Source organism: Protomyctophum bolini (assembly GCF_963924005.1).
Source record: "Protomyctophum bolini genome assembly, chromosome: 4".
Lineage (NCBI taxonomy): Eukaryota > Metazoa > Chordata > Actinopteri > Myctophiformes > Myctophidae > Protomyctophum > Protomyctophum bolini.
In genome coordinates this window covers 49,537,881-49,550,366 of record NC_137865.1, presented here as the reverse complement: position 1 = coordinate 49,550,366, position 12,486 = coordinate 49,537,881, and the positions used below count along the sequence as shown (strand labels likewise).

The 12,486-nt window shown below is 41.9% G+C and overlaps 1 protein-coding gene across 1 annotated transcript in view; it reads right to left on the bottom strand.

Moving 5' to 3' along the window:
- dennd11 (DENN domain containing 11) overlaps positions 1–12,486 on the bottom strand; it is a 41,241-nt gene that overhangs the window by 5,833 nt on the left and 22,922 nt on the right. The window contains exons 5-9 of the mRNA XM_080761933.1: positions 7,982–8,132; positions 6,058–6,196; positions 3,723–3,854; positions 1,660–1,810; positions 956–1,024 (exon numbers count right to left, since the gene is read on the bottom strand). Of these exons, the coding sequence (XP_080618059.1) occupies positions 956–1,024; positions 1,660–1,810; positions 3,723–3,854; positions 6,058–6,196; positions 7,982–8,132 (642 nt within the window). The remainder of the gene's footprint in view (positions 1–955; positions 1,025–1,659; positions 1,811–3,722; positions 3,855–6,057; positions 6,197–7,981; positions 8,133–12,486) is intronic.

Below are 12,486 nucleotides of genomic sequence, written 5' to 3'. Positions count from 1 at the left end.
CATCAAACCCTGTACACTCAAGACACGCTCAATATATTTAGGATTGATTTTAAAATTATTTTACTTGTGTATAAAGCTCTCAATGGTCTCGCACCTTCCTACCTACAGTACATGACTGCCTGCCTAAATATGTCCCAAACCGCCCCCTAAGGTCTTCCACTGCTGGCCTGCTCGCTTTGCCTAAAAGAAATGGCAACTAAAAAATACGGGGAAGCAGCTTTTTGCTTCTACGGGCCGTCGGCGTGGAACAAGCTCCCACTGTACCTTCGACAGGCAGCCTCTGTAGTTTAACAAACTCCCACTGTACCTTCGACAGGCAGCCTCTGTAGACATTTTTAAAGCACAGCTCAAGACCCACTTCTACATCATTGCTTTTAATTGATCTTTTATTTTTTGTTATTCATGTCCTCACTGTATTGCATTACTGCTTGTTTTTTAATGTCGTTCCCTTGCTTTTCTTTTTTCCTCCATTGCTCTGTAAAGCACTTTGAGCTTTGATGAATTGAACAATGTGGACCCTGTTGTAAACAAGTGTAAGGCTTAATTGGGTCGTCCACTCACAGTTAACAGTCTTTGTATTGAGTTTGTGCTTGAAATGTACTGTAATTCTGCAAACTGTTAATAAAGATTTCAATCAATCAATCAAAGCTGCATTTCATGTCATGAAAGGTGCTATACAAATAAAGTTTTATTATTATTATTATTATTATTATATATGGCCAGTACATCATTCATTCCATATGTTGATGTGGGAGTCTGCCACCCAGGCGGATGCGTGCACGGGCACGCTTCTCGCCCTCAGGGTGTCTGGCTGGTATATCAAGGTATACTTATATAATAATAATAATAATAATTCACATCCCTAACTCGATGTGCTAAACTCCCCTAAGCATGCCAGACCAGGTCCTTTAAAATAATTAAAAACCTGTCAAATAAAGGTGTAAAAAAGACTCACAGGATGAAGAGGTCCTCTTCGTTTGACGTACAGTCTCCGTACACCTCCTGGGAGTACAGTAGCATCTGCCTGAAGAGAAAACAATAATGTCATCATGGATTAACCCATTCTGACCGGGCACCCATTTTGGTGTTAGCATCATGTTATGCTTTAGCTATTGAAAAATAGCAGATCTACAAGCTCATAGCGCGCCACCGAGTGGTGCGCTATGAGCTTGTAGGTCTGCTATTTTTGAATAATTCAAAGAACGACTGACATTTTTAGAATCTGATCTCAGGTCAGAATGGGTTGATCAGACCAGTGTGTGTCCAGTGGAAACCTCGTATGAATCTGATCTCAGGTCAGAATGGGTTAAACGTCAGTTATTTGAACCCATTTAGACCCGAGAGGAGAACAGATTCTACAAAATGTATTCTAAATCAGTTTTCTGTCAGTGGTGATCAAACTATTTCATGTCAAGGACCCCCAAAAATGTGATGTATTTATTTGGCCTCCGACCCCCAATCTGAAAATATGTTGTGAACGGGCCAAAAATAAAATAGGAAAAATTCTGAATATTCTTATCTCGCCCCGTATCATTGAGGATGCGCTAGGACGTCCCTAGACGTTTAAGGCTCAGCTCGTTTTTAATCCTTAAGACGCCCAGGGACGTCTTACGTACAGAAACAGTTTAATATACTGTATATACTCTAAGGTTGCGGTACCTCTGTTCACTCAGCTTCCTGTATTTCTCCCGGTCCGCGGCGTTGAGGCGGAGCAGCGACTGCAGACTGTTCCTGTGCGTTTTCACGTTCTGGTTATCCACGTAGACGTCGTACAGATCCTTCTTCTCCTCAAAGATCTTCTCCGTTGTGCCTTCAGTTCAAAAACACACACACACACACACACACACACACACACACACACACACACACACACACACACACACACACACACACACACACACACACACACACACACAGAGAGGCTCCTGCATTTAAAGGGACACTTCACCCTTTTTGCTCACTTCCTTCCTGGACTACAATTCCCATAATACTTTGGTGCACTGCTCCTCCTTGTGGATAGGGGGGAGGTCTGTCTTACTGAGACAACATGTAGTCCAGGAAGTAAGTGATCCCAGTGTCCATGACATCAGAGACACTGGGCTCACTGCTACAATCTAAAATATCTAAAAACACATATTACACACATAAAGACCCCCAGGAAAGTGTTCTAAAGCTCCTAAATGTCATTAACATATATTTTTTATCAAAAAGGGTGAAGTGTCCCTTTAAGCACTGGTTAAATGAAATGACTAGAACACTTCATCTTGAGAGAAATAAGGTATTTCCTGAGAAACAGGGAGAGACAGTTTGATAAGGTTTGGCTGCCCCCAATGTCCATTACTTGAGTAGAAACAATTAATAGACAGGATACCATTGATATGGTTGACTGTACGCCATTTTCTTTTCAGATGTTTTCCATGAGCTTTCTATCATCTTATTATATAGTATGCAGTGTCACTGAGCAGTATGGGTGGGAGAGGGTTAAGGGATTCCTTTCTCTTTTTTGTCTTGTTATTTTTTCTTTCATTTTGTTTCATAAAAAAAAAAAAGTATTTCATATCATAATGTTTGTAATATATATATATATTTTTTTTTTAATATATTTTTTAGCCCACGATTTTGTAACCCATTTTTCACCCCTGTGTCAATCATCTGATGTGATCCTGGGCTCTACACACCCTCCGCCAACCTAGTCCCCATATATGGGGGACAAGGGGAGAGCAACGGACTTGAACTCATGCTTCCTTCATGCTTGAGTGTCCAAGTTGCTCCTTTTACACCTGACAGGGGGGAGTTTCCCTGGTTGGACGTATAGCGCGTGGAAGGAACACGTTATTCCAACCAGTTCCTTTCCCCTCCATCAGACTATTACAGTTTGTAATAATTTATAATCTGTTCAATAAAAACATATTTGACAAACACACACACAGACCGTCCGTATCAGACCTGAGCGAACATCACCACACCAGTCAAACCAGTGTTGTTTTTATCGACTAAAAACTAAGACGAAAAATGTCCGTTGAATACCTTTTTTCACTGACGAAAACTAAAACTAAATGAAAACTAAGCGGGTATCGCAATAAATACCACGCCATTTTTTTTAATGTAAAACTGTATGTAAAAATGTTATATCATTTAAAATCATGTTTTGGGGGGCCCACTTGCAGGTTGAGAATCACTGGTTTATTATGACTCCACAATTGAGATATTGATAACCTATTAAAACTGGGAAAGCAGTGCAAATTTTTAGATTTTTTTTGCATCGGCTATTGAAAGATAGCAGATATATACATACAAGCTCACAACACTGCGTCACTTCATGCCACGCTGCAAGCGTGTACATATTTTCTTATGATTTAGGGCATCCATTCGTACAATCGGTCGGGCTCTAATGCTTTATAAATCATATCTATATTGCTTCAGGAAGGAGATATGGTGTACCAGCATACAATAAGGTCAGACTGAAGAGGTCCTTTGTCCACCAGTCCACCTTGAGGCTTAATTAATCAGGAGTTGTAGTAGCCACGGGGTATTTATGCATGTAAATTGTCTTGTTCTTTGTGTTATGTCAAATGTGTGCGTATAATTGTGTTCTGCATATTCGGCTGCTGGGTCGCAAGACACATTTCAGTGTGAACTGACAATAAAGTACTATGTCATATCATATCATATCATATCATATCATATCATATCATATCATCTCGTCTCCAGGCGTCACTCACAGGCCACGTACGACAGCTCGGTTGCCAGGGTGGTGATGTCCGCGATGTTGATGTAGAAGAAAGGACGGAACTCTGGCACGGATCCTCCCATTCCAGGGAGAGAGACGTTGGCCAGACAGCAGCAGCAGTACACTGAGGGAGAGGAGGAGAGAACATCACATCACATCACACAGCCGGAGGTTAAAACAGGGTGCATTTTGCATCCCAAAACACAGTTTATAGTTAAGGGACGCGATAAAACAACGACCTCTGGTTGGTAATCCAGTCTGTGGCCGCAGTGTGCCGCGGGTTCGACTCCCGATCCTGACGGCCTTTACTGCATGTCTCCCCCCCCCCCCCCCCCATCTCTCTCCCATTCCCTGTCATGTCCCTCCATAAAATATATAAAATAAAGGCAAAAGCCACAACAAAACATAAAAAAAAACAACGACCTCTGCATCCACAGGATACACTACTGTACTGTTTTTTAATTCTAGTTTATTTTGATAGCTTTAGTTATAATAATCATTTATTCTTCTGTTTTCTACATGAACCATATACAATGGCAAAATATGACTCCTAACGTCGTTGAAGTGGGACTCATAAAATGTCCCTGGGACTCATTTCTAAAAGACCATCCCGGCTCAGCTCAGTGGCCTTGTGGTGCGAGAAATGTAACTGCAAACCACAACTTTTGCATTTCTTCAAAATGTCTTCATATTTGAATAGAAAAGAGAGGTCACACACAATGCATCGCGGCACATTGTGAGCGTGCAGATCAGCTATTTTCAAATGGTCGAAATGTATATAGGGTTGAAGTGGTTACAGTAATGTATGCTTTTTCTAATCAAAATGTAAATATACAAAGTATATATATAGTAACTAAAGTTTTCAAATAATTGTAGTGGAGTAAAAGTACAAATGTTGGCTCTGAGATGTAGTGGAGTAGAAGTAAATGTATTGGAAATAGGAATACAGTCCAAAGTACAAATACCTCAAAATTGTACTTAAGTACAGTATTTGAGTAAATGTACTTAGTAGTTACTTTCCACCACTGGGTTAACGGCAGGAGGATGAGTTAACAAAACGTCAACAAAGAGAGAAGAATCTGACCAAGCTGTCCGTCTGATGACACAAAAGATTACAACAGAAAGGAGAGAGTACACAACCACCCTAAAGACTAATCATTGTGTATATTCCTGCACTATACCTGCATCGAGTGATCTTGGTACATAGAATTTGATCTATTGAAGATTCTGACCTTCAAATGTACATCATTTCTGTTTTGATTGTATTGCTGTATTGTTGTATTGTTCTTTCTGCTTTGGCAATGTAAACGTACGTTTTCTCATGCCAATAAAGCCCTTTGAATTGAATTGAATTGAATTGAATTGAATATGACTAAGAGGAAGTGGTCAATGTTATCTTCAACTTCATGTTAACATCTGTTGTCCAGATCATATCTCACAGCGGGGCTGAGTCATTCAGGCCGCGGTAGTCAAGTCATACACCCAGCCAGGCCACCCTATCCCTACACCCACACGCGTGTACTACGTATTAAACGATATTACCGCTAAAATGTCATATTCTACATTTTAAGTGTTGCAACACTTATACATACACGCACGCACACGTGTGGGGATTGAAAAACCATAAAACCTGGGTGATCTACTACTGTATGCTATCGAATTGTATGTTTATTCACGCAGCATAGTATTGACTGATTGGTTATTTAACAACACCCACAGACTTACCCACTTTTAGCTTTACTTTGTTTTAGTCACAAATAGCATAGTGGGGAAATCATTAAAAATAAAAATGAACATAAATGAACCGAAGCTAAAACCCAATCAGGACTACTAGGCTATTCAGTATAACTAGGGGGTGACTATGACTAGGTCGAAAAAACAGATATGTGATACGTTTGTTTGTTTGTTTGTGTGTGTGTCTAAATGGTAAAATGGTGCATTTATATAGCGCCTTTATCCAAGGCGCTTTACATAGATTATTCATTACATTCACACACATTCATACACCGATTGCGGCGGAAGCCATGCAAGGCACCAACCAGCACATCGGGAGCAATTAGGGGTTCAGTGTCTTTGCCCAAGGACACTTCGACATGTAGACAGGAGGAGGAGGAGCCGGGATTCGAACCGCCGACCCACGGATCATTGGACGACCTGCTCTACCTCCTGAGCCACAGTCGCCCCAGTGTCTGTGCGTGTGACATGTGTGTGCGTGCGTGCGACGTGTGTGTGCGTGCGACGTGTGTGCGTGCGTACGTGTGTGTGTGCGTGCGTACGTGTGTGTGTGTGTGTGTGTGTGTGTGTGTGTCTCTAAGCCACTCACTCACCCCTGTAGCAGACAACGCCGACGGGGGGAGGAGAGAAGATCAGGATACGCTTCCTGAGCAGCGCAAACTTCCACAGCACCATAATCTGCTCCCCGAAGAACCTGATGAACTGGGCCATGCAGCCGGCTGGGTGGGTGATCTGCACAACGGATAAGATACAGTACATATTAGAACCAGGGTGAACTGGGTCATTCATTCATACATCGGGAGGTGAAGCGGCGAACAGTCGACGCCAGCGTCCTCGCTTCCCACATTCACACACCGACGGTGGCGAGCTCACACCGACCGACTCATTGGAGGCAGTGTAGGGTTCAGTGTCTTGCCCAAGGACACTTCAATGTAGGGTTCAGTGTCTTGCCCAAGGACACTTCAATGTAGGGTTCAGTGTCTTGCCCAAGGACACTTCAATGTAATAATAATAATAATAAAACTTTATTTGTATAGCACCTTTCATGACATGAAATGCAGCTCAAAGTGCTTTACAGAGAAATGGAGGATAAAAGAAAAGCAAGGCAACAACATTAAAAACAAGCAGTAATGCAATACAGTGAGGACATGAATAACAAAAATAAAAAATAAAAGATCAATTAAAAGCAATGTTGTAGAAGTGGGTCTTGAGCTGAGCTTTAAAAATGTCTACAGAGGCTGCCTGACGAAGGTACAGTGGGAGCTTGTTCCATGCCGACGGCCCGTAGAAGCAAAAAGCTGCTTCCCCGTATTTTTTAGTTGCCATTTTTTTTGGCAAAGCGAGCAGGCCAGCAGTGGAAGACCTTAGGGGGCGGTTTGGGACATATTTAGGCAGGCAGTCATGTAGGTAGGAAGGTGCGAGACCATTGAGAGCTTTATAGACAAGTAAAATAATTTTAAAATCAATCCTAAAAACAACCGGAAGCCAGTGCAGTGATGCCAAAACTGGAGTAATATGTTCTCTCATCTTAGTTCTAGTTAAAACTCTGGCTGCTGCATTTTGGACAAGTTGTAGTCTGTCAGTTGTTTTCTTAGGCAGTCCTGAAAAAAGTGCATTGCAGTAGTCAAGCCGAGAAAAAACAAAGGCGTGGATTAGCGTTTTTGCATCGTCCAAGGACAAATAGGCTCTGATTCGTGCAATATTTCTAAGGTGAAAAAAAGCAATCTTGGTAACATGATTAATGTGTGAATTGAAATTCAATTCAGAATCAATAATAACCCCCAGGTTCTTTACTTTACTGTTACTTTCTACAGTCAGGTTACCAAGTCTGCTTATTATTGATTCTTTCTGCTCATTAGAACCGATTATGAGAACTTCTGTCTTATCCTCGTTTAGCTTGAGAAAGTTCTCACTCATCCAACATTTGATGCTAGACAGACAGGTCAACAGCGGGTCTAAAGCACAGGGATCATCTGGAGCCACAGAAAGATAAATGTAGGGTTCAGTGCCTTGCCCAAGGACACTTCAATGTAGGGTTCAGTGTCTTCTTGCCCAAGGACACTTCGATGTGGACAGGAGGAGGAGCCGGGATTTGAACCACCGACCCAGGGATCAGTGGACGACCTGCTCTACCTCCTGAGCCACAGCCGCCCCGCACAACACATACAGTACATAGAAGAACCAGGATGAACTGGGCCATGCAGTCAGCAGGGTGGGTGATCTGCACAACGGATGCATTATTTAAACCATTTTGACCTTCTAAATTCTGGCAGTTTTCTGGAAAAACCCCCATGTTTCTACGTCAGTGGTTCTCAAACATTTTCATGTCCAGGACCTCCAAATATATATATATATGTGTAATTGGCCACCGACCCCCCCCCCCCCCCATCTGAAAACATGTTGTTCCAGGAACCCCCCACCACAGAAGCAAAGATTTGAGTGTAAATCACACCCGTGTGAACTGAGTGGTGCAATGTTTAAATCACACCCGTGTGAACTGAGTGGTGCAATGTTTACCTTCATCTCTGGGTGCATACAGCGGTTGATGGTGGTGACGCTCCAGGTGGGGCAGACCGTGACCAGGCCGTTCCCTGGAGGAAGCACCGCCTTCTTGTCCTCGTAGAAGGCCTCCAGGGCAGTGTACTGTCCGGGGCATTTCAGCTGGTGTCTGTAGAATACAACACATGACATTAATGTCCGGGGCATTTCAGCTGGTGTCTGTAGAATACAACACATGACATTAATGTCCGGGGCATTTCAGCTGGTGTCTGTAGAATACAACACATGACATTAATGTCCGGGGCATTTCAGCTGGTGTCTGTAGAATACAACACATGAGATTAATGTCCGGGGCATTTCAGCTGGTGTCTGTAGAATACAACACATGAGATTAATGTCCGGGGCATTTCAGCTGGTGTCTGTAGAATACAACACATGAGATTAATGTCCGGGGCATTTCAGCTGGTGTCTGTAGAATACAACACATGACATTAATGTCCGGGGCATTTCAGCTGGTGTCTGTAGAATACAACACATGAGATTAATGTCCGGGGCATTTCAGCTGGTGTCTGTAGAATACAATACATGACATTAATGTCCGGGGCATTTCAGCTGGTGTCTGTAGAATACAACACATGACATTAATGTCCGGGGCATTTCAGCTGGTGTCTGTAGAATACAACACATGAGATTAATGTCCGGGGCATTTCAGATGGTGTCTGTAGAATACAACAAATGACATTAATGTCCGGGGCATTTCAGCTGGTGTCTGTAGAATACAACACATGACATTAATGTCCGGGGCATTTCAGCTGGTGTCTGTAGAATACAACACATGAGATTAATGTCCGGGGCATTTCAGCTGGTGTCTGTAGAATACAATACATGACATTAATGTCCGGGGCATTTCAGCTGGTGTCTGTAGAATACAACACATGACATTAATGTCCGGGGCATTTCAGCTGGTGTCTGTAGAATACAACACATGACATTAATGTCCGGGGCATTTCAGCTGGTGTCTGTAGAATACAACACATGAGATTAATGTCCAGGGCATTTCAGCTGGTGTCTGTAGAATACAACACATGACATTAATGTCCGGGGCATTTCAGATGGTGTCTGTAGAATACAAAAGAACAAAAAAGCATGGGAATACATTTATCATGAAACATGCGTAAACTAAGAAAGTAACAGTGGAATATCTATATAATGAAACTATACATATAAACTATACATATATAGTATATATTATATACTATGCTATACATATGTACTATGACGTGCTAGGACTACATACAATGCAATTATAGTGCTGTCTACATGTACATAACATGCTATAAGTCTGTATCAAATGCTATCTAAGTCGGGTGCAGGTCTTTTTTTTTTCCCCGACAGCATATTGATCCGAAACCTCAATCCTAACCTAACCCTAACCGCAAGCACGGGAGCAGCGCATGTCGGACCATCGCTTTTTCGCATCGCAGCGAATGTCCCCCCGCTGCGGATCGGATCGTTGCCCCGTCGGCTAGAATGCTGTCGGAAAAAAGGCCGCCTCCCATCTAAGTCTACAGAAATGCTACAATACATGAGATTAATGTCGGGGTGGCTCAGTCGGAAGCACACACTAGTGGACTGGAACCGACCACAGGGTTCTGGGTTCCATCCCAGTGTTGTTTTAGGCAGCAAAGTTCTATTTTAGTTTTAGTCATAGTCTCTTGAAACGCTTCAATTTGGCTGTTTGTGGATCGGCCATTTTCAGCATGCAAACTGGATCTCTTGTCCACTAGTCCCTTCCTTACCATTTTAGTATAGTTTTTTATTTGTTGACGAAAGTGTCAATACATTTAGTCTTAGTTTTAGTCACCATAGCTTAGTTTTCATTTAGATTCCATTTAGTTTTTGTCAGTGAAAAAAGGTCAGTCGACGAAAGGTTTTTGTCAACATCTTATTGACCTCTAGCTTGCCTTAGTATAGCCTAGTCATTGTGCTCGGTATGTATGTCATACATAACCACAGAACTATGGAGCAATTAGCATGAAGCAATTACTGTGTGTGTGTGTGTGTGTGTGTGTGTGTGTGTGTGTACCCATACAGCATGCTACTGAGGGACTGAGGTAACCTTATAATAATTACTAGTTGAATCAACACACGAATAAATGCACATGCGCACGCATGCTTTCATTCACACATTGTTTGATTAAAACGTCTTATTGATTATCATCATTTCACGTTCCCCGTTTATAACTTTGTAACTTGGTGTTGTGAGGGTTGAGGGTTGTGTAACTTTCCAGAGATCATGATGAAGCTACAGATAAATTGTGGTTATCTCTAGCTTCCGTTAGTACAGCCTACTACTCTGTGTGTGTGTGTGTGTGTGTGTGTGTGTGTGTGTGTGTGTGTGTGTGTGTGTGTGTGTGTGTGTGTGCGGGCGCGTGTGTTTGCACAACCTGTGTGTTTGAGAATATAGGTTTTGTACCTCGTTAACGTGGAAGCATTGTGCCAAACCAGCCACAGATCATATTTTGCTATATATTATATGATGATAATAATTATGATAATAATTATTATATGATGCCTGAAGAAGGTCAGTAGACCCAAAGCGTGCTAAATAAATGCATTGATTGTGCAACAGATCTGAGTGTGCAGAGCTTCCCTTTATTGTTCTCAAGTTCCCTTTTGTGGCTCCAGCACCTCTCTTACGTTCTTTGTACATTTTCGTCTGATTAAAAAATTATAGAAATGCACCACAATGTACATTCCTAAAATTGTTGTACAAATTGCACAGGATCTGTTCAGTATATCACCTTAAAAATATATACAATATTTTGTTGCTTAAAACTATTTATTCACTATTTATTGATTCACTTGATGAATTAATTGCAGAGCCTAAAATAGTTTGAGAGGTTTTAGATTAGTTTTAAGTTTCAGTGTCTTCAGTGAGATGCTTTGTCTGCTGTATTGAATCTATCGATGTAGAATGATGTACAGAACCAGACGTAACTGTATATTAGTGAAGTATTGAGGTAGGTACTGTACATGTACTTAGTCACTTTCCACAGCTGCATTTAACCCATTCTGACCTGAGATCAGATTCATACGAGGTTTCCACTGGACACACACTGGTCTGATGAACCCATTCTGACCTGAGATCAGATTCTAAAAATGTCACAGTCGTTCTTCGATTTTTCAAAAATAGCAGACCTACAAGCTCGTAGCGTGCCACTCGGTGGCGCGCTACGAGCTTGTAGATCTGCTATTTTTCAATAGCTAAAGCATAACATAGTGCTAACACCAAAATGGGTTCCCGGCCAGAATGGGTTAATACCTTAAACATGATTCAGTGTTTCTATAAAATTCAAGTAAACAAAAACATTGAAAATATACAGTACAGGCACATTTTTTTCTAGTGTTTCTGTTTTGGCAATCTGACCGTCTGCAATATTCCTCACACTGTCACGCACTCAGTACTGCACATGTGTTGATACTTTAGACTTCTACTCCACTTGTACCTCAGAGGCAAATACTTTTTTACTCCACTACAATTATTTGACAACTTTAGTTGCCGATTGATTGATTGATTGATTGATTGATTGGATCCTTCTAGGAGCATTACTACTATGAAAGTGCAGTCCAAGTTGCAGCTGCGTTGTGATAAGAACAGATGGCAGTAATCATCTCTAATAGAGGGTATGCGCATGCTTAAAGTGAACGGCCCATCGAGTGGCAAAGCAACATGCAGAGTGAGTTTAACATTGTTTAAAGTGAACGGCCCATCGAGTGGCAAAGCAACATGCAGAGTGAGTTTAACATTGTTTAACGTCGTTTAATGCAATCAGACAGGACTTTTCTGTGTGGATGTATACGGGGCTGTCAAGGCCAGAAAGTAGTTTTTTTTGCCACTCAGTGGGGGTTCCTGCATACCTTCCTGGTTTGGTGATGATGTTTGGTTTGGTGATGATGTCACACACATACCCTCTATAGAAAGCGGGGCGGCTGGTGGATCGGTTATGGAAGAAGGACCATTAAGGGAAAGGGCTCGATTTTAAAAGAAAACAAATGTTTCAAATGTTGTTGTTTATTTTTTCAAGGTTTTGGGGAACCCCTGTAAACCCACTCAAGTTCACTAGAACTAACATGATTACACAATTGCTGTGTCATGATGAATGAGGAATAGGAAGCTAGAGGCTGATTGACGCGATAGGCTGACTGACAGCCGGTTATGGCTGAGGGGTGAAAGCCTTTCATTCTGCTGTCCTGGGGAGTCTGGGGACCATTTCACATTGTTAGTGTGCATCGAAATGGTATGAATATATTATGTTTTTTTTTGTGTGTGTCTGATAACCCCAACCAGGACCATGCAGGGAGATTTTGGGAGGTGTCCTGATGTACTTCCAACCCCCTACTCCCCCCCCACACACACACACACACACACAAAATAAACCCCCCAAAAATATGAAAGATTTAAACTTGCACTGTGAATAAAAAACGGTGTGCATGCATACACATGTGTGCGTGCGTGCATT